The sequence below is a fragment of the Emiliania huxleyi genome (assembly GCF_000372725.1).
Source record: "Emiliania huxleyi CCMP1516 chromosome Unknown EMIHUscaffold_15, whole genome shotgun sequence".
NCBI classification, from domain to species: domain Eukaryota; phylum Haptophyta; order Isochrysidales; family Noelaerhabdaceae; genus Emiliania; species Emiliania huxleyi.
In genome coordinates, this window is record NW_005201092.1 from 203163 (window position 1) to 224580 (window position 21418).

The following is a 21418-nucleotide window of genomic DNA, read 5'->3' on the forward strand; positions in this document are numbered from 1 at the left end:
GGGGGGGGGGGGGTCCGCGGAGGGAAGTCGGCGCCGGCCGCACCAAAGACGCTTGTACACTCGAGCCCCTCCAATCAGGCGAGATCTCGCTATGATCTCGCTATGATCTCGGCTAGTCTCTCGGCTAGTCTCTCGGCTAGCTCTCGACTGCATCTCGGGCTGCATCTCGGCTGATCTCGGCTCCATCTCGCGCCCTTGAAGACGAGACCGCTCTTGATGGAAGGCCGGAGGCGGCAGGACCGGCCTGCGGGCGTGGGAATAAATAACGAAATCAAACTGCGGTCAACCATGATTAATTAATAGGACCGGCCTGGCGTGTGCATGGCGTGTGTGCTTGCGTGCCCTGAGCAGAAGCTGGGTGAGGTGGTGCAAGGACGAGAGGCAACCTCCATGCAGCGGCAGGGCTCATGATGGCTGATGGTGAGAGCGCGTGATGTGAGTGCGATGCAGTGCAGGGTGTGCTCACCGCCCACGGGCAGAACGTGGCTGATCCTCGCGTGATGCAGCTCGCAGCGCGTGTGGTGGTTGATGTACCTGTTCACAGCCAGAGGTGTGAACAGACGCCGTTCACAGGATCAGCCGCAGCGCGTGGAGTGGTCGATGTACGAAAACTCAATGGCGACGCACCTGCAGAGGCGGCAGGTCTCGTTCAATCTCGTCCAATCTCGTTCCATCTCGTCCAATCTCGTTCCATCTCGTTACAAGCTCGCCCAATCTCGTCCAGTCTCGGCCACAGTCTCGGTCAGTCTCGCCGGAAGTACAGTACAGCGCATGCAGGCAAGCGCATGCAGGCAAGCGCTCTAAGCTAGGGGAGTGAGTGGACAGGGCATATACAGCGGGAGTCAGGGCAGCGTGCTGCACATTGGATCGGCCTCGCACTTTTGCTGGCACTGCCACTCGGAGACGCGCCAGATCTGCGACGGGCGCGGGCGCAGGAGCGTGTCGAGAGGAGGAAGAGCCGGTTAGGAGAGAGGCGCGCCGCCTGCTTCTGGTGTGGCGCCACGCGGGCGTGTGCGGGCGAGCGTTGCTTTCTTGTGACGCGCATGCACACATCGATGCGCACCTCGCTGTAGGACCCCGTGTTGGCGCCCGGAGTAAGGCAGGAGCCGAAACGGCCGCTCGCGAGCGGCCAGAGGCAGCCGCGCGTGCTGGTCCAGCCGTTCGTGATCTCGCGCAGCTGCAGTTCATCGCACAGTTGGAGAACGGGGGGCGGGCTCGGGGCGCTGGCGGGCGGTGGTTGGGAGACGCCGCTGGCTGGGCGGTTGAGCCACGCCGGGAGAGGCATTTGGGAGACGCCGCTGGCTGGGCGGTTGAGCCACGCCGGGAGGGCGCGCATCCAGGCCTTCGAGGCTGCGCGCCCAGCCTTGGTTGGGTTCCACATCGGTGGGCTCGCGGGCGGCGCCGGCGCCGATGGCGGAAGCGGCGGCTGCACCGGCAACCACCACGGTGGCGGGCGGGGCGGCGGTGGAGGTGCTCGGTTATGGAGCAATAACTGGGCGAGCGAGATCGTGCCAGTGAGGGCGAGAGCGAGCGACATGCGGCGTTCGATCAACGACGCCAGCGTATTTTTATTTCAAGGCGCTGTTCACACAAAAACACAACCCCGGACCCAAGACGCACAAGGAAGCACAGACAGTCGAAGAAAGAAAGAAAGAAAGAAAACAGACAACCCAAACGAGGGATGGGGGAGGAGGACAGGGTCCACACCTGCACGAGCAGGATTTTGGCGAAGAGATTCTCCAGCGCCGCCGCGCTCGTCGGTTGGGATCGCATCCATGCCGACAATCTGCTCCGACTCGCTCTGCACATACTTGACCATCTTTTGATCTTGCCATCTTTACTCCGTTTACCGTTATCTCCACACAACCAGCCGTGTCCGTCCACGCAGCACAGCAGCACAGCACACGGAGGTTGAGTCACTTGCGTGACACACGTTGTCCGGGCGCCATGTGCGACAGTGCTGGCACCCTGCAGGAAAGGCGACCTGGTAGGGAGCAAGGGCACGCGGAACCATCCCTTCACGCCTGCGGAGAGAGGTCCTCATTGCGGAGAGGTCCTCACATCAGGTCCTCTCGCCTGCGGCGTGCGGCCCCCCCGGAATTCATGCTTCACTTCACCAACAACCACCCTCCATGCACCCTCCAGTCAGATCACGAGTGTACTCCAGGAAGCTGTGGGGCCACTCCCCTACACATCGGTACCCGTGACAACACTGTCGCGGCCAGAGGTCCTCACTACGGGACCAAAAGGAGAGAGGTCCTCACATGCACACGGGCCCACAGCGCGCGATCTTGTTCACACCTCCCATGCGCACTCTCAGATCACCATGGGAGGAGCCAGGGCAAGCAAGAGAGAGCCATGGGGGAGGCGAGCTCAGGACAGCCCCCGCACACAAGGCTAATCATTCACAAGGGGTTCCTAGTCGGAAAAGGCGTTAATTCTTGATATATACAGGTAGGTTTTATACAGATAGGTTTTGCATGCCTCAACACCCGCGTTCGCCATGCGGAAGTCCTCGATCTGTTCACATAACTTTGTAGAAACAACCTGCTCTGCGATGGCCGTGTGAAGAACGACTGAGATACGCTGCTTCTGCAGCCCCAGCCAGTTCTTGGTGGTCCACGTCACCTCGTCGAGGTACTGGGCCCGCGTCAGTTTGTTCTGCAGCACGTAAAAAGAACTTTACATCGGTCCGCACACTGGCCATAAAAAACAAAAAACAACAAAAAAAACGAAGGGCGATGTTTAGGTACTACAAGCACACCATCAACGATGCAAAGCTTTGCCACACATGACATGTGCATGTACATGTACCTTGTTCAATTCAACCCCTGCTTCGTATCTCATTATAACCGCGAAGCTGCACAGACCTCTCCCTCAGACCTCCATCGAAGGTTAAACCGCAAATGAACGAGATCCTCTCCTAAAAAAAGGTGTTGCGCCCCATCGCGAGGATGAGCTCGGCCTCAAGCTCAACAAAATATCTCATTCTGAGGACCTCTCTGTCTATGTACTATGAGGACGTCGATGAGGACCTCTCTTGTGTTTATGAGGACCTCGCTCCCGCCGACTCCCCATGGCGTAGCAGCCCGTCCTGCTCCATCCGCTGCGCCTTTGCGCTCAGACCGAGCGGGGGTACCAATCGCGACTCCCTCTGTCTCTCTCTCTTGCTCCTCCAAACCATCCACCCCGGCCACTGGAGAGCCGAGTCAGCTGCATAGCTCCCTTTATAAAGCCGTAAGGAGGGTCAGAACTTTTTGTCTTTTGTTGTGCGAGGGGTCTTGAGTCACTTGCGTGACGCACGTTGTCCGGGCGCTGTGTGTGACAGTGGGCTGGCACCCTGCAGGAAAGGCGACCTGGTAGGGAGCCAGGGCACGCGGAACCATCCCTTCGCGCCTGCGGAGAGAGGTCCTCATTGCGGAGAGGTCCTCACATCAGGTCCTCTCGCCTACGGCGTGCGGCCCCCCCGGAAATTCATGCTTCACTTCACCAACAACCACCCTCCATGCACCCTCCAGTCAGATCACGAGTGTACTCCAGGAAGGTAGCTGGGGCCACTCCACTCCACATCGGTACCCGTGACAACACTGTCGCGGCCAGAGGTCCTCACTACGGGGCCAAAAGGAGAGAGGTCCTCATATGCACACGGGCCCACAGCGCGCGATCTTGTTCATACCTCCCATGCGCACTCTCAGATCACCATGGGAGGAGCCAGGGCAAGCAAGAGAGAGCCATGGGGGAGGCGAGCTCAGGACAGCCCCCGCACACACGGCTAATCATTCACAAGGGGTTCCTAGTCGGAAAAGGCGTTGATTCTTGATAACAGGTAGGTTTTATACAGATAGGTTTTGCATGTGTCAATGGTGCGAGGGGTTCCTTCACCAGGGAGTTTGTGTATGGTGCGGGTGGTAGGCTTTGCACGGTGGTTTTGTGTATAGTTAGTGCGGGATGTCGACACGTTTCAGTGGCACTGGTGTCGATGGTGCAACATCTCCCTATTCGAGCATTACAAGTATTTACCTGCGCACACTCAGATCACCATGGGAAGAGCCAAGGCCAGCAAGAGAGAGCCATGGGGGGAGGCGAGCTCAGTCCCCGCTCAAGCCTTTTCACACAATATACACATTGTTCACATTGTTCACATTGCGACACACAATACACACGCGGACGGCGGAGGTATGCGTCTTGCGTAACACGCGCTGTCCGGGCGCTGAGACCTGTCTGTTGACAGTGGGCTGGCACCCTGCAGGGAAGGCGACCTGGTCGGGAGTTGTCAAGGGCACTCGGAGCCACCCGTGCGCGCCTGCCCGAGGTCCTCATTGCGGAGAGGTCCTCACATCAGCTAGTTCCTCACTGCGGTGCCCCCCCCCCCCCCCCTCCCCCAAAATTCATGCTTCACCCTCCCCCCACCAACAACTACCCTCCCTCCACCCTCCAGTCAGATCACATGTATTTTAGGAAGTTCATGGGGCACCGCACGCTCCTGACAATACTCTCGCGGCCAGAGGTCCTCACTACGGGACCAAAAGGAGGGAGGTCCTCACACAGACACAGGCCCACAGCGCGCGGTCTTGTTCACACCTCCCACGGCGCTATCACAGATCACCATGGGAGGAGCCAGGGCAAGCAAGAGAGAGCCACAGGGGGAGGCGAGCTAGTCCCCGCACAAGGCTTAGTTAGTAAGCACAAGGGGGGTCCTGTCAACGTGCAAAACGCGTTGATACAGATGTGAAGAAAAGAGGACTTTTGTATCGATCGTGCAAAATCTCCCCCGTCTACTAAGATCTTGTTTCGATTATCTCCATCATGATAAACCACCTTGTGTGTGTGTGTGTGCACACACACAACCACCTTTCGATCGATTGCTCAAGAACAAGCCCATGTCCATGTCCATGTCCATGTCCTAGTCCATGTCCATGTCCATGTATGTATGTAGGAAGGTGAATAGCCCACACACGATTGATTGATTGATGGGAAGGCGAAACACAGTCCGACCAACGACTGGGACACCAACGCGGTATGGGTGGACGCTAGACGGGCGATGACGGTCACACAGCAGCGACACACAGAACCACAAGACAAGACACACCCGCACATGCACCTGCCCCACCTGTTCGGAGCCCGAACCCTCCCTCGCATGGCCTCAGAGTGCTTCGTCGGCGTAAAGCCCTTCGAGCGAGCGCTTGTCAAGCTGCTCTCGTCAGACGGCGTCCCACTCCCTCGGTGCTCCGCTCACCCGCTTCTATCCGACGAGCCGCCGGCGCCGGCGCTGACTTGGGAGCGGCTGCACTCGGAGGTGCACCCGGCCGGCACCGCGGCGGGCGGCGCGCTGCCAGCGTCGCGCGTGCAGCGGAAGTGCTGGCAGATTGAGTCGCTCGTCTCTCTAGCTGCGGTGCTCGTCGAGGGCCTGGCAGAAGCGGGCGCCTCGCCTGCTACGCCTGCCACCGCCGCCGCTGCCACCAACTCTGTCACTAGTGAGGCTGAGCCTGCTGCGAGTGCTATGGGCTCTACTGCTGCCGCCGTCACCTTTCCTGCCTCCGCTGCCTTCTCTCCCACCTCTCCCTTCGCTGCCACCGCTGCCATCGCTGCCTCCGCTGCTACTATCTCGGCCGACGTCGCTGCCGGTGGGAGGAGATGGCACCTCGTCGACTTCGCCGGCGGCTGCGGCCCGCTTGGCTTGCCTCTGGCGGCGATGCTGCCGCACTGCACAGTGACCATCGTCGAGCTCAAGGCGAGGTCGCTCGAGATTGCGCGCGGCCGCGCGGCGGCGGCCGGCCTGACGAACGTCCGCTTCGTGTGCGGCGACCTCGGCGCGTTCGACGAGCCGTTCGACGTTGGCCTCGCCCTCCATGCCTGCGGCACCGCCTCCGACCTCGTGCTGCGCGCGTGCGTCGCCGCTCGCGCTTGCTTTGTCGTCTGCCCGTGCTGCACCGGCACGCTGAGCTTGCCCGAGATTGCCCGAGATTGACCGAGATTGCCCGAGACTGCCCGAGATTGGCCGAACTGCACCGGCACGCCGAGATTGCCCGAGATTGCCCGATATTGCCCGAGATTGCCCGAGATTGCCCGCGATTGCCTTGCGATTGCCCGAGCTGCACCGGCGCGAACTTTCCCGCAGGCAAGCTGAGCGCGGCGCGGCGCGACGTGTACCGCTTCGGCGCCGCCGGCAGCAACGAGGCGCGCACACCCACTCTTTGGGGAGTGGCGAGAAGAGTGGTTGTTGATTCATTGGGAGTGGCGAGGGAGCGGTTGTTAATTAATGGCTGGCTGACGCCGGCGGCAGCGACGCGCGGGTGGCCTGACCAGGATGGCCTGTCCCCTTGCCTTGCTCTTCAACCGCTCGCTCGCTCCTCTCTAGTGCTCCTCTCTAGTGCTCCTCTCTAGTGCTCCTCTCTAGTCCACCCGCACGTGCGCCCCCCCGCCGCCGCCGCCGACCGCCGTGCCGCCCTGTCCGTCCCTCACAACGCCACAACCCCGGGCCCAAGATCGCACACGCACAGACGCCGAGAAGGGACAGACAGTCGACGGCAGTCACAAGGCAGCACCGGGTCCCGGGAAGGCGAATGCGAGGACGGCCTCCATGCGTGCGAGCTCTAGCTAGTGAGCTCCAAGCGGGCTGGTTGCTCCTCCTCACAGGTGCGGGTCGCCTACCCGCGCTGGAGCGTGACATGATTGCTATAGCGTGACATGGTTGCGACTCCTCACAGGTGCGGGTCGCCTACCCGCGCTCCGCCGCCGTCGCCGCCGCCCTCACGCCGAGCGAGTACGACTTTTTGGCGTGCGCCGCCGACGTGTCGGACGAGGCGCGTGTTGCGCGGCGGGCGGTGATGCCTGTGGGTGGTGCACTGCGAGTGGAGTGCGTGAACTAGGCGCTGCTGCGCGGCGAGCGCGGCATGCTTCGGCGCATGGCCAAGGAGTTCCTCGAGCAGGACCGCGCGCTCTGGGCGGCCGAGCGAGGCGAGTGAATGAGTAGGGATTGCTGATTCACTCATTAGGACCGCGCGCTCTGGGCGGCCGAAGGAGGCTATGCCGTGCGGGTGACGAGGACGCTCCGGCTCGTCGCATCGCCCGACATGTCGAGGACACGTCGGTGACATGTCCGAGACATGCCCATAGGATGCACCGGCTCGACGCGTCGCCCAAGAGCCACATCCTCTGCGGCTGGCCGCTGGAGCGTGACATGATTGCTATAGCGTAACATGATTGCTATAGGAACCGCATCCTCTGCGGCTGGCCGCTGGAGCGTGACATGATTGCTATAGCGTGACATGATTGCTATAGGAACCACATCCTCTGCGGCTGGCCGCTGGAGCGGTCTCCCTCGCAGAGGGCGGTGCGGCGCCTCGCCACCCATGGGCGAGTCTGGGAGCCTCCTCGGACCCTCGTCGGCGCCTTCCTGCAGGTGGCGCGGCGCTTCGCCTCCCAGAGCGACGCCGATGGCGCCGTCGCTCTCGACGCGCCGGTCACGCCGAGAGAGCCCCTTCTCGGAACGTTCGTGGAACCTTCCCGTAGGCTCGCTCGCGGCGATGGGGCGGCTGCGGGCAGAGGCGCGCGAGGGAGGGGCGGGCGACGGCGGCACGTGCGGCGATTGCGCGGAGGGCGACGGCGTCCGCGGCGGTGACGGCGGTGACGGCGGTGACGGCGGTGACGGCGGTGACGGCGGTGACGGTGGTGACGGCGGTGACGGTGGTGACGGCGGTGACGGCGGTGACGGTGGTGACGGCGGTGACGGTGGTGACGGCAAGGGCCGCGGCGGCGGCGGCGATGCCGCCGGCGGCGAGGGCAGCGGCGGCGGCGGAGGCAAAGAGGGCGGCGGCGGTCAGCGTGGGCCGGGGGTGGCGATGGCGGCGAGGCTCGGCGCGATTTTAGCGGCGTCTGAGTGGGACAAGGACGAGGTGCGCACCCTGGTGATGCATGGGGCTCTCCGCAAAAGATGCGGGGGGCGGCTCGGGCCCTTGCCCCGCCCTTCCGAGCGGAGACTCTGACGCCACCGTGCACTCTCGCCGCAGGTGCGCGAGGTGGAGGAGGCCCTGAGGCGAGTCGGGGTTGGCGAGGAGGCGACGCTGCAGGCCAACAGCAGCCGGCGGCGGCGGCTGGTGCACTTCGTGGCCGACGGCCTCGGCTTTCACCACGCGAGTGTGGCCGGCGACCAGAACGGCGGCCGGGCACACTTTGGCGCAGTCCGCGTGCGCAGGCTCTGATCATTTGCTCGCATCTTATTGTTAGTTAAAAACTCGACCACGCTGGATGCGCACCTCGTACCACACACAGTTCAACGTGTCCGCTGCCCCGCTCACCATGTACAACGAGACAAATTGGCACCGGCCGGATTGGCAGCGATGATTTGAGTGAGAGATACACGGCGAGTGTATCTCTCAGGCCTGCCTGTTGTGGGTGCTGCTCCATGCTCGCACCGAGCCCTGTGATACGTATAATTGCTGCGGTACGTCTAGAGTTTGTGTCATCGGCGGAATCACCCACTCGTTTGGCTGTCGTCGCTGTCTGGCCTCTGAGCTCTGTTCTCGAATGACGGTGTGTGTGTGGCGCCCACTCGCTTGCTTTTTCGCTCCATAGTGGACCGGAGGGCTACGAAGCCTTCACACTCCAAGGGGCTGTGTGGCGCCAGACTAGTCGGGGGCTGTGGGTGGCCCGCTTCCGCCTCTTCGCTTTTACACAAACGCGTGTTCCCCCTTCTGCTCGCGCTCGGCCGCTGTGCCTGAGCCGCGCTGCGGCTTACGGTATGGCCGGTCGACGTGCACGATCGAGGAGCGGAGGGAGCATCGGTACTCGCCAAGGCCGTCCTCGTCGCGCGCCTCCTGGTAAGAGCGGTGGTCGGCTCCCGTATCCTCGGCGTGACGGTCGCGCGAGCAGAAGACGGCCTGGATCACGCCGCCGCCAAAGAGGGAGAATCCAAAGACGACGAAGGCATAGAAGAAGGGGTACATGCCATCGCCGACCTCCGACAGCGTCGCGCCTATTTGCACGTGATGGGAGGGGTTAGGAGAGGCCAATTCATACTCTCCGCTACGTCCAGCGCAGCGAGGGTCGTGCCTGGGTACCACTGCAGAGCAGCCGCCTTCGAGGGATCCTTTGCCGCCGCCGTTGCCGCTAGGATCGCGTGGAAGCGCTCCGCGTAGAAGAGCGGCGCCATCGTGACATGGAGGAAGAAGAGGGCCTGCAGGAAGCCGCGAGACCGCCAGGCGAGCGCGTCGTCGAGGGGGCGCGGCCGCGCGTAGACCTTGAGCAGCATGAACTTTTGGATGGTGACGGAGAGCAGCAGGGAGATGCCGCCGATGAAGTAGAGGACCGGCGCGGCGGGGCCGAAGCACATGACAACGGCGACCAGCTTGAGCATGTGCGCGTAGCGATCGGCAAAGATCCACTCGGGCGGCCGGAACCACGCGTTGATTGAGAGCTGCGCGCTCTTGCATCGGGCAAGGAGGCGCTTGAGCAGCATGAGGCCGATCGCGCTTATCTCCGAGAGGAGCACGAGGAGCACGATGTCGGTCAGCGCAATCACAATCATCTGCGGCACGACGCCAGTCGCTTCGTACCACCCGACGTTGGAGAGACGCATCGCAAAGGCCTGCATCACGGTGCAAAAGACGACATAGGCGGCGTGGAAGCTCGAGGAGACGCGCCGAACGATTCGAACAGCAGCAGCTGCACTTCGACGCCCTTGTCTTCCCTGGCGTAGCGATAGTCCCCGCCGTAGAGATTTGGGACCTCTGCGCCGGCAATGCCCGCCGGCAAGCTCACATTTGCCATCGTCCTTCAAGGCGGTTTCAACTTCGGTCCGCCGTCCGTATCCGGAAGGCACTGAATTCCGCGAGCTTGCGATCGATGGGTGAGAGCGAGCCAGCAGTCCACCTCTGGGTATTTCGTAAGAGCTATACCGGGCGGCCCTGGATGGGGGCCTTCCTAGGGCCCCCCTTCTCGAACCTCGTGCCTGAGCATCGAGTGGAGGGTGCCCCGGATCCATCTGCCACGTGAGCGTGTGTCAGAGTCAGTCCTCTCGGCTCGGCGCGTCGCGGGCGCTGGGCCCGGTCGCGGTGCTGATGTGTGATGAAGGGGCGGATTCTAATTTATATCCGAGGCGGATTCTATCTCTAACGGGTTTGTGGCTTTAAACCGAAAGGGAAGGCGCCTCGCGGACGGACCACGCAACATCGCAAGGCGGCGACCCCGCCACGAATACGCCCACCTCCTCTCGCAACCCGCGGCTGCGCCTAAAGCTCTCCCCATTCCGCTCCGCTACGGCCCCTCTCGCGCCCGCTGCCGCCGCCGCCGCCGCCGCCGCCGCCGCCGCCGCCGCCGCCGCCGCGAAGCGCGCTCACGCGAGCGAGCGAGCGCACACCTCGAAGGTGTCCTTGGAGAGGCCCGGCAGCGCCTTGATCCGCGAAAGCTGCGCGCGCATCAGCTCGCCGCGCTCGGCGTCGTACCGCTTGTGCAGCGCAAAGGCGCCCGCCAGCCGGCTCGCCACCTGCGGGTTGATTTTGTCGACCTTCTCGATCGCGTCGCCGAGCCACGCATACGCGGCGCCGCCCGGCGCGTGGAAGTGCTCCATCGACGAGGCGAAGGCGGAGACGACGGAGCGGAGCCGGTTCGGGTTGGTCCACGAAAAGTCCGGGTGCTGGACGAGCGCCTGCGCTCGGGCAATCTCGGGTAATCTCGGAGAACCACGACAATCCCGGATCTCGCAGCATGTCGGATCATCTCAACTGCACCTCGGCTGTACCTCGGCCGCACCTCGGCTGCACCTCGGCTGCACCTCGGCTGTACCTCGGCTGCACCTCGGCTGCACCTCGGCTGCACCTCGGCTGCACCTCGGCCGCATCTCGGCTGCATCTCGGCTGCATCTCGGCCGCATCTCGGCTGCATCTCGCACCTTGACGTCGTCGAGCAGCCCGGCGCGGTCCGCCGTGGCCTGCGTCACGAACCACTTGTTGAGATATGGGGAGATATGGGGAGATGTGGCTCGAGAGATGGGGAGAGATGGCCTGCGTCATGAACCACTTGTTTACCACGAGCGCGTCGCCGCCCGCGGCCTCGTGGAAAGCGGCGACGGCAGCCGCGCGCTCGGCGGCCGCGGGCGAGTCGTCGGGCTTGCCGACGAGGCAGGAGAAGGCGGCGAGGCGGTCCGTCATGCAGCCGGCGGAGGCGTCGAACTGCGCCTGGGACAGGGGGGGGAGGGGGGAGAGGAGGGGGAGATTGATAGGGGTGTACGGCAGTCGGTTCGCCTGGAGGTAAGGGCTAGGTGGCCGCAATCTCCCGCAATCCCCCGCAATCTCCGCAATCCCCCGCAATCCCCCGCAATCTCCCGCAATCTCCACGCCTTTGCGCGCGCGACCGCGTCGCGCCCCCCCGGCGAGCCGTCGGGCAGCGAGCAGAGGTAGCCGAGCGCGCAGTTGCGCAGCCGGCGGCGGCCGATCTCAGCGCCGTCCACCGAGAAGGGCGCGCCGGGCGGCGGGGCGAGGGAGTCGTAGAGCGCGACCAGCTCCTGCTCGCAGGCGAGCGCGAGCGAGCGGCGCACCGCGCGGCGGGCGGCGGGCAAGTTGGTCGGGTCGATGACCGCCATCGCCTAATTAATTGACAAATCAACTGTTAATTAACTATTAATTGCAAGTTGGTCGGGTCGATGACCGCCATCGCCTAATTAGCTAATCAACTATTAATTGACTATTAATTGCAGCTTGGTCGGGTCGATGACCGCCATCGCCTGCGAGAGCTCCGAGAGCGGAGGCAGCACGAGAGCGTACGCGCGGAGGGACGGGTCGAGGCTCGCGTCGGAGAGGGTCGACCGGAAGGCGGCGAGGAAGGGCGCGGGCAGCTCGACGGCCGCGTCCGGCTTCGCGCCGCCTGCCGAAGCGAAGGCTCTCACGGACTAACTGCCGAGACTTTTTAATCAAGTCGTTGTGTCATTAAAGCGCCTGCCGCGGCGAAGGCGGAGGCGGTGTCGAGCACGAGCTTGGCGCCGAGGGCCTGCCCGGCCTCCCACCTAACCATAACAATAATGAATACCCTAATAATAATAATAATAATAATAATAATAATAATAATAATAAGCCCGGCCGCCCCACCGGTTGAAGGCGTCGGTGTCGTGCGCCTGCGTGCTGAGTACGCCGGCATGAGGGCGGGAAGGCGGTACTGTGCGGTGCATTCAGAGCACCGCGTGAACACAACGAATAGGAGTACGGCGGAGTACAGCGGGGTACAGCGGGGTACAGCGGGGTACAGCGGGGTACGTGTCTCTCGGGCGCTAGTTGGAATGCAAGAAGACATATTCCGCGTCTAGGGTCGTGCGCCGCAAGAAAGGCGAGGGTGTCGTCGGTGAGGGCGGGCTCGTGCACCAGCTTCACGGGCGCCTTTAATTGATTAATTGCCTTTAATTAATTAATTAATCAAAGCTCGTGCACCAGCTTGACGGGCGCCGAGAAGCCGCGCAGGATCGACGGCACGACCTAATTAATTCATCGGCGAGAACTCGTTTTTCATCCCTTGGATAATTCGCGCAGGGCCGACGACGGCACGACCGGCGCGGGCAGCCCGTCGAAGGTGAAGGTCTGCGAGGCCTCGCGCAGCTCGAGCGTGCGCGAGGCGACCACCTATTATTATTATTATCATCATCATCATCATCATCATCATCATCATTACTATTATTATTCTCATTCTGGCGCGGAGGCGACCACCTCCGCGCCGCTCTCCGCGTCGAGCAGCCCAACCACCACCGGGATGTGAAACGGCTCCTTGGCCGCCTGCCCCGGCGTCGGCGGGCACGCTTGCGACAGCGTGAGCGAGTAGACGCCGGCGGCGGCGTCGTACGCGCCCGCCGCGGTGAGGACCGGCGTCCCCGCCTGTGTGTACCACCGCTCGAACTGGGCAAGGTAATAGTAATAACTAATTAATATTAGTATTATTAGTCCCCGCCTGTGTGTACCACCGCTCGAACTGGGCAAGGTAATAAGAATAACTAATTAATATTAGTATTATTAGTCCCCGCCTGCGTGTACCACCGCTCGAACTGGGCAAGGTCCACGCCGTTTGCATCGGCCATCGCCGCGCGGAAGTCGTCGCACGTGACCGCGGCGCCTGCAGGAAGGGTCCAGGAAGGGTCCAGGAGAGGTCTAGGAGAGGGCGGGAGTCGTCGCATGTGACCGCGGCGCCTGCAGGAAGGGTCCAGGAACGGTCCAGGAGAGGTCTAGGAGAGGGCGGGAGTCGTCGCATGTGACCGCGGCGCCTGCAGGAAGGGTCCAGGAACGGTCCAGGAGAGGTCTAGAAGAGGGCGGGAGTCGTCGCATGTGACCGCGGCGCCTGCAGGAAGGGTCCAGGAACGGTCCAGGAGAGGTCTAGAAGAGGGCGGGAGTCGTCGCATGTGACCGCGGCGCCTGCAGGAAGGGTCCAGGAAGGGTCCAGGAGAGGTCTAGGAGAGGGCGGGAGTCGCCGTGGCCGCGGTGCCGTCGTGGCGCTTGAAGTACTCGGTCAGCCCTCTGCGGAACCCGTCCTTGCCGACGAGCGTCATGTACATCCGGATCACCTCCGCGCCAGAGTAATACTGATGAGAAGAATACTACTAAGAACAACAAGAAGAACAAGAATAGGGCCACCTCCGCGCCCTTCTCGTAGACGGTCGACGTGTAAAAGTTGTCCATCGCAATGTACGACTCTGGCCGGATCGGGTGCGACATCGGCCCGGCGTCCTCGATGAACTGGCGGCCTAGACACTTCCTAGACACTTCCTAGACACTTCCTCGACGGACTTGACATTTCCTCGAGGAGCTGGCGGCCGCGCACGGACTTGACATTCTCGATGCGAACCACGGGGCGCGACCCGACGTCGCTTGAGAACTCTTGGTCGCGGAAGACCGTGAGCCCCTCCTTGAGGGTGAGCTGGAACCTGTTCACAGCTGGAGGTGTGAAGGGACGCCGTTCACAGCATGACGGGTTGCGATGGTGAGCTGGAACCTATTATTATTAGTATTCTCCTTCCTCTTTCTTCTTCCTTCTTCTTCTTCTTCTTACTCCTTGAGGGAGAGCTGGAACCTATTATTATTAGTATTCTCCTTCCTCTTTCTTCTTCCTTCCTCTTCTTCTTCTTGCTCCTTGAGGGTGAGCTGGAACCTATTATTATTATTCTTATTATTGTTCTTCTCCTTTCTTCTTCTTACTCCTTGAGGGTGAGCTGGAACCTATTATTATTATTATTCTCCTTCGTCCTTCCTCATCTTTCTTCTTCTTACTCCTTGAGGGTGAGCTGGAACCAGTCGCGGCACGTCACGCGGTTGCCCGACCAGTTGTGAAAGTACTCGTGCCTGTGCAAGGGAGGGGAGGGGAGGGGAGGGGAGGGGGAAGGGGGAAGGGGGGGGGGGGGGGCTAAGAAGAGGCCCTCTCGCACGCGCAGCCACTGCTGGAGGCAAGAGTGCCCGATCACGCTCTCGATGCGCTCGTAGTTGTCGTCGGTGGCGGTGGAGGGCTTGGCGAGGGTGAGCGCCTACTCGCGGGTGATCTCGCGGACTCGCGGGTGATCTCGCGGACTCGCGGGTGATCTCCCGGGTACTCTCGGGTGATCTCGGGTGATCTCGGGTGATCTCGGGGACTCTCGGGTACCCTCGGGTGCTCTCTCGGGTACTCTCGGGTGCTCTCGGGTGCTCTCGCCGTGTTGAAGATGTTGAGACCCCTTGTTCTGTGTAGGAAGTGTCTCGGAAGTGTCTAGGAAGTGTCTCTCGCCGTGTTGAAGATGTTGAGACCCCTTGTTCTGTGTAGGAAGTGTCTCGGAAGTGTCTAGGAAGTGTCTCTCGCCGTGTTGAAGATGTTGAGCCCCTTGTTCTGTGAAGGAAGTGTCTCGGAAGTGTCTAGGAAGTGTCTCTCGCCGTGTTGAAGATGTTGAGCCCCCTTGTTCTGTGTAGGAAGTGTCTCGGAAGTGTCTAGGAAGTGTCTCTCGCCGTGTTGAAGATGTTGAGACCCCTTGTTCTGTGTAGGAAGTGTCTCGGAAGTGTCTCGGAAGTGTCTCTCGCCGTGTTGAAGATGTTGAGCCCCCTTGTTCTGTGTAGGAAGTGTCTCGGAAGTGTCTCGGAAGTGTCTCTCGCCGTGTTGAAGATGTTGAGGCCCCTTGTTCTGTGTAGGAAGTGTCTCGGAAGTGTCTAGGAAGTGTCTCTCGCCGTGTTGAAGATGTTGAGCCCCTTGTTCTGTGTAGGAAGTGTCTCGGAAGTGTCTAGGAAGTGTCTCTCGCCGTGTTGAAGATGTTGAGCCCCTTGTTCTCCATCGCGCCCATGTTGAAGTCGTTGACCGCGACGATGTTGTACAGACTCAGGTCGTACTCGAGGCCGAACCGCTCCTGTGGGGCAGCCTCGGGCAATCTCGAGCAATCTCGGGGGATCTCGGGGGATCTCGGGCAATCTCGGGGGATCTCGGGCAATCTCGAGCTATCTCGGGGGATCTCGGGGGATCTCGAGCAATCTCGGGTGATCTCGGGAGATCTCGAGGCCGAGCCGCTCTTGTGTGTGAGTGTCCGCTGGCTGAGTGTTTGTGTCGCTCCAGCGTGCCGCCCTTCTCCTGTGTAGCGCCCACCCATGTACCGCGGCCGGTGGCCAGGCGGGCCAGGCTGTTCCTCGCCTCTCTCTCTCTCTCTCCCTCTCTCTCTCTCTCTCTCTCTCTCTCTCTCTCTCTCTCTCTCTCTCTCCCTCCCTCTCTCTCTCTGTGTGTGTGTGTGTGTGTCCGCTCCTCGTCCCACTGCATCGACTTGATCAGCGACGCCAGCGCGTGGTCGCACTGGTCGACGTTCTCCTTCTCCGAGTACACGTTCAGCTCGACCTGCCGAGATTCCCCGAGATTGCCCGAGATTACCCGAGATTCTCCTTCTCCGAGTACACGCTCAGCTCGACCTGCCGAGATTACCCGAGATTGCCCGAGATTACCCGAGATTCTCCTTCTCCGAGTACACGCTCAGCTCGACCTGCCGCCCCGACGCCGTCTGGAAGGTGCCGCTCACCTGCTCGCGGGTGGACACTTCCTAGACACTTCCTAGACACTTCCTAGGCACTTCCTAGGCACTTCCTAGGCACTTCCTAGGCACTTCCTAGGCACTTCCTAGTCACTTCCTAGGCACTTCCTAGACACTTCCTAGGCACTTCCTAGGCACTTCCTAGACACTTCCTAGGCACGTCCTAGACCCTTCCTAGGCACTTCCTAGACCCTTCCTAGACCCTTCCTAGACACTTCCTAAACACTTCCTAGGCACGTCCTAGACCCTTCCTAGGCACTTCCTAGGCACTTCCTAGACACTTCCTAGACACTTCCTAGACCCTTCCTAGACCCTTCCTAGACACTTCCTAGACACTTCCTAGACACTTCCTAGGCACTTCCTAGGCACTTCCTAGACACTTCCTAGACAGAAAGGAGCCGCTCACCTGCTCACGGCGCGGTGTCTAGGAAGTGTGTAGGAAGTCTCTGGGAAGTGTGTAGGAAGCGTGTAGGAAGCGTCTAGGAAGTGTGTAGGAAGTGTGTAGGAAGTGTCGAGGGAGTGTTGCCGAGGTCGTATCTCTCCCACATCTCCCCACATCTCCCCGGATCTCGATCTGCCGCTCGCCTTGCCGAGATCGCCGGCGACGAGCGCGAACAGGTAGCTCGGCTTTGGGTACGGGTCCTCCCACACCGCAAAGTGCCTAGAGGGAGATCTGGGGAGCTGCATGGGGAGATCTGGGGAGATACGGGTCCTCCCACACCGCAAAGTGCCTAGAGGGAGATCTGGGGAGCTGCATGGGGAGATCTGGGGAGATACGGGTCCTCCCACACCGCAAAGTGCCTAGACGGAGATCTGGGGAGCTGCATGGGGAGATCTTGGGAGATACGGGTCCTCCCACACCGCAAAGTGCCTAGAGGGAGATCTGGGGAGCTGCATGGGGAGATCTGGGGAGATACGGGTCCTCCCACACCGCAAAGTGCCTAGAGGGAGATCTGGGGAGCTGCATGGGGAGATCTGGGGAGATACGGGTCCTCCCACACCGCAAAGTGCCTAGAGGGAGATCTGGGGAGCTGCATGGGGAGATCTTGGGAGATACGGGTCCTCCCACACCGCAAAGTGCCTGCCGCCGCCGCAGTCGCCGTGCTCCAGCTTGTTCCCGTTGGAGAGGAGCACTGGGTACGACTCCTTGCCCGCCTGTTCACGGCTGGAGGTGTGAAGAGACGCCGTGGCGGGGCGCGACTCCTTGCCCGCCTCGAGCCGCACGCGGCTGAACGTGGCCATCACATCTGGCCGGTCGTAGTAGTAGGTGATGCGGCGGAAGCCTTCCGCCTGAGAGGAGCCGAGGGGACCCGAGAGGACCCGAGATGACCCGAGGGGACCCGAGAGGACCCGAGGGGACCCGAGAGGACCCGAGGGGACCCGAGGGGACCCGAGAGGACCCGAGAGGGAGTGGATGGCACGGCGGGAAGCCCTCCGCCTCGCACTGCGTGCAGAACATGCCGCCGGACTTGTACAGGCCGGAGAGCTGCAGGTTGGCCGCCTGCTCACAGCTGGAGGTGTGAGTAGACGCCGTTCACAGACTGGTGCAGGCCGGAGAGCTGCAGGCTGGCTGCCGGCGCGAGACGGACGACCGACTCGAGCACAAACGGCGCCTCGCCAGCCTGACGGCGGCGGCGGCGGCGGTGGTGGCGGTGGTGGCGGTGGGGGGCGTGGCGGTGTGTGTGTGTGTGTGTGTGTGTGTGTGGTGGGTGGGTGGGTGGGTGGGTGGGTGGGGGGTGCTCGGGAGGCGGAAGCCATCGGTTGGCTGTGAGTGGGAGGTCGAGCTGCTGTCTGTGGCAAGAGCCGTCTCCAGCGAAGCAGAGGCCGACGAGTTCTGGAGTGATCAAGCGTGTCTCGGAAGCGCCTCGGAGGTGACGAGAGGGTGAGGAAAGGAGCCCCCCCCCCCCCCCCCAAGGTAGGCGGCAGGCAGTGGCAGCAGCGGGCGGGATAGAAGGGAAGTGTCTCGGAAGAAAGTGTCTCGGAAGGAAGTGTCTCGGAAGGTTCACCGGCAGAGCCGAGGAATCAATCGAGAGGACGTCGCCTTCGACGGCGTAGGCGCCGCCGCCGGGCGTGAGCTCGACGCCGTCCACCGCCAGCGAGACGAGCTCGAGGTCCTCGCCTACAGACGCCCGAGGACGGCTCCGCGAGGACGGCTGTCGGAAGATTCCGCGAAGGTTCCGGGAAGCGTGGCCGCCGTCGAGGTCGAGGCTGGCGCCGGCGTCGGCGCCGGGGCGGCGCGAGACGTGAAGGCGCGACGTGACCGTCGTGGCGCGCGACTCGGCCGTCTCGCCGTCGTGCAGTGAGAAGTCGAGCTCAATTTCGCTGATGGCGTAAGGCGTCGGCGCATAATCCTTGCGGAACTTCTCGACGGGCGCGGCTTGGTCGCTGGCGGAAGACATGAGGACGGAACCGCCGCGGAGGTTGAGGTTCGCTGGCGCGCGGAGGGGCACCCGGAGTCCGAGGATCCCGGGAAGAGCGCACGCGAGGCCGAGAAGCTTGCCTCGGCGTATCCAGCTCATGTCTGACAAAAAAGAATTAAACAAACGTCTCTCTCACAGCACACAGGCTCGACACAGGTGCGAACTAGCGCGCAATGGCGCGCAAAAAAAGAATTCTGAACCAAAAGAAATATTTTTGTTGAGCACCTCTTGGCGCTGCCGCCGCGACGCCAAACGGCTGCGGCCGGCTCTGCAGAGCCGGTGCTGCAGCTGGGCCGACCGGCAAGAAGCTCAGCGCAGCCAGCAGCGGCGAGAGCACGTACATGCCGCGAGCCGCAAGCGAGCAGTGGAGGACCTCGTAATGAGGACCTCTGAGCACCTGAGCGCATCGACGAGTTGATTCCCACCCTGGGACCTGTGACTAGCCACCCTTTTTGCATATCGTGCGGCCCCTGATTCCCTGAGACGGGACGCCTACATCGGATGGAGCAAGTGTAGTGAACGCAGCTGCCATGGACCCTCTCGCCGTGTCCGAGGGCGCTCCGTGAGGAGCTCGTGATGTTGTTAGATACCGTAAACACCACGCATCAGAGATCCCCTACGCACCTCACTGCTCTCGGTGAAGTACTTCTGGGTACAGGAAGTTATGAAAGCCCATCGCACACGAGCCCATACCAGTGCACATACACATCGCACTTATATTTTGCATGTTGACGCTTTCCCCGAATGGCAATCCCTCTCTCTCACCGGCACGGCTGGCAGCTGGAACCGCCTGCTTTTTTTGTTTGCTGGGAGCAGTAGTCCTTCTTATTAGTCTGTCACTGGAGCCGTTAGTGGTGATTGCGAGGGGAAACGACGTGTGCCCGGCACCGCCCGGGCGTGAGGACCTCTTATTATGAGGACCTACATGAGCACCGTGTGCACATCGACGTGAGTTGATTCGCTCTGTGACTCCACATGATAAGGCAGCCAGCGCATCACACTGCAGTCAGAAAGAATTTGAACAAAAGAACTCTCTCTCACAGCAGACAGGCTCGACACAGGTGCGAACTGGCGCGTCAGAAAGAAGGCTCTCGGGACGGCCTCTCTGCGTGCGTGCATATAGGACGCCGGTGCAGCAATACCGCAACCAACCAACCAAGTGCTTTTGAATCTGGTCACTGAATGGAACAAAATTATTTGTGTGGGATGTGCGGGCTCTTGAGGGATGTGCGGGTCTCCTTCCCGCGAGGGACTTCTTTGACCCGGCTAACTCTTTTGCGCGAAAATCACAGACTGAGACGCCGTCAGTCCAACGGTGATACATGGTGCCGGCATACCCTCCACGTGAGGACCTCTTGTAATCTATGAAGGTGCCAATGAGGACCTCTGAGCACTAGAGGGTCTTGACATGATCGGCGGGTCTTCCCGTAGGAGGCGTGGCTAGCCACGGTTTCTTTTGCGTATAGAGCGACCCCCGAAGGATTCCCTGCGCCTTCATGATCGGCTGCAGCCGAGTAGTCACACGCAGCTGCATCAGTTCTCTCGCACGGACCTTTGCTCTCCCCTGCTCCGAGTGCGCATTGTGAGGACCTCTTGCCGTGAGGACCTCTTGCAGCCACGAAGTGCCCTCGCCCACACGCGCACCACAGTGTTTGCGGCGGCGCTGTGATAGCCAGCGCATCACACCTGCAGTCAGAAAGAAGGCTCTCGGGCTCTCTACGTGCGTGCATAGGACGCCGGCGCAGCAATACCGCAAGCAAGTGTTTTTGAATCTGGTCACTGAATAGGAGTCAATAGTTGGGTGGGAAGTGCGTGCCCCAACCTACGTCATCTCCGCGAGTGGCAGAGTAGGTTTTCCTTTTGAGCTTAGCCTTCGCTTCGATGTTGTGAAACAACGCAAGGCGGACATGGCATATCGCTCTCGGGCCCACAGACATCCCGCACACTCGCCGCACACCCGCCGCCCCCGCGCGCGCCCCACCCCGGCCGGGAGAAAGGGGAGTGACAGTTTGGGATGGCAACAGAACGAGTATGTTGAGTCCTGGCTCAACAACGCAGGGTAAATGTAAGCCGGATGGCTCACAGGCCACCTCTTGCGCCCCGACTGACCGATCTACCGCACTGAACACCTCCGCCCCCTCGCTCCCAACCCATCCACCTCGCCTCGGGCCGCGCCGCGCAATCTCGGGCGATCTCGCGCAATCTCGGGCGATCTCGGGGCCGCGCCGCGCTATCTCGGGCGATCTCGGAGCGTCGCTCGCGCGGCGGCACACCTGCTCAAAAAAGGAAGGGCCTGGTTGGAGCCACGGGGCTCACGTGCTCGCTCGGTTCTCGCCGCCTCGCCCTGCGCCACTTGGGCCGGTGAGGCGGCGCCCCGCGCGGCGCGTTCCTCGCCCCGTCCACGCCGACCCCTGTAATACACTGTCTCTCATCACCCCCCCCTCTGGAGGTCCACCCGCATCGCTTCAGCAGCTTCGCGTCGCCGTCGGCCCGCTGCCAGCAGGACGAGCTCGACAGCTTCACCGCCAGCAAAAAATGGCATTGGGAGAGTTGTCGTGTTCAGAACAATTAGTAAATGACTGGTGCGCTCTCAATCTGCGCCGATCTTTTGGCGAAAACAAGTTTACACGTCGCGTCCGGCCGCGAGCTCTTCCACTGGCTGCAGCGCCGTATGCCACGGCGTCAGCGGCAGCAGCAGCGGCAGCAGCAGCGCGAGCACGAGCACGGCGGCGGGCAGCGCGATCCGCCGCGCGGAGGCGCGACGGGGCGGCTCGTAGCGCGGCCCGCAGGCTGCAAGGCGGCGGAGCATCGGCGCCGAGAGCTCCGCCCGGCAGCCGGGCGGCTCGATCAAGGTCGCCCACCGGTAGACGCCGGGCGGTACAGTGAAGGCCTGAGGTGGGGGACGTGTGGTGGACGTGTCGTGGACGTGTCGCGGGGGCGCGTCGGGGACACCCGAGGCCGGGAGGGGCGGACGAGCGGGCCTCGCGCACGCACGGCCCCC

The 21418-nt window shown here is 62.0% G+C and overlaps 4 protein-coding genes across 4 annotated transcripts in view; 1 reads left to right on the forward strand and 3 right to left on the reverse strand.

Annotated features, from left to right (window-relative positions):
- Positions 1 to 5761: 5761 nt before the first annotated feature.
- EMIHUDRAFT_449286 (hypothetical protein) lies at positions 5762 to 8457 on the forward strand. The gene is made up of 3 exons (XM_005786558.1): positions 5762 to 5855; positions 7573 to 7895; positions 8010 to 8457. Exons 1-2 carry the CDS (start codon positions 5850 to 5852, stop codon positions 7867 to 7869), a joined length of 303 nt encoding a protein of 100 aa, XP_005786615.1. The 5' UTR covers positions 5762 to 5849; the 3' UTR covers positions 7870 to 7895; positions 8010 to 8457.
- A 212-nt stretch (positions 8458 to 8669) lies between these two features.
- On the reverse strand, positions 8670 to 9768 carry EMIHUDRAFT_201829 (hypothetical protein; the record flags this gene model as incomplete). The annotated part of the gene is made up of 3 exons (XM_005786559.1): positions 8670 to 8974; positions 9019 to 9586; positions 9670 to 9768. The coding sequence occupies 3 exons, from the start codon at positions 9766 to 9768 to the stop codon at positions 8670 to 8672; spliced, it is 972 nt and encodes a 323-aa protein (XP_005786616.1).
- Positions 9769 to 10080: 312 nt separating this feature from the next.
- Positions 10081 to 18382, reverse strand: MAP1 (membrane aminopeptidase I). Its single transcript, XM_005786560.1, has 27 exons — positions 18192 to 18382; positions 18004 to 18116; positions 17572 to 17619; positions 17436 to 17498; positions 17201 to 17287; positions 17051 to 17143; positions 16583 to 16630; positions 15950 to 15985; positions 15718 to 15807; positions 15227 to 15331; positions 14421 to 14488; positions 14259 to 14309; positions 13777 to 13894; positions 13605 to 13706; positions 13456 to 13534; positions 13001 to 13089; positions 12690 to 12854; positions 12534 to 12605; positions 12417 to 12461; positions 12306 to 12365; positions 12081 to 12106; positions 11931 to 11998; positions 11711 to 11859; positions 11336 to 11572; positions 11001 to 11174; positions 10889 to 10927; positions 10081 to 10645 (listed from the first exon to the last, which is right to left on the reverse strand). The coding sequence occupies exons 4-27, from the start codon at positions 17454 to 17456 to the stop codon at positions 10334 to 10336; spliced, it is 2334 nt and encodes a 777-aa protein (XP_005786617.1). The 5' UTR covers positions 17457 to 17498; positions 17572 to 17619; positions 18004 to 18116; positions 18192 to 18382; the 3' UTR covers positions 10081 to 10333.
- Positions 18383 to 20694: 2312 nt separating this feature from the next.
- Positions 20695 to 21418, reverse strand: part of EMIHUDRAFT_449289 (hypothetical protein) — a gene marked incomplete at both ends in the record, with an annotated part of 8217 nt that continues 7493 nt past the window's right edge. The window contains 4 exons of the mRNA XM_005786561.1: positions 20695 to 20710; positions 20873 to 20910; positions 21137 to 21307; positions 21399 to 21418. Of these exons, the coding sequence (XP_005786618.1) occupies positions 20696 to 20710; positions 20873 to 20910; positions 21137 to 21307; positions 21399 to 21418 (244 nt within the window). The remainder of the gene's footprint in view (positions 20711 to 20872; positions 20911 to 21136; positions 21308 to 21398) is intronic.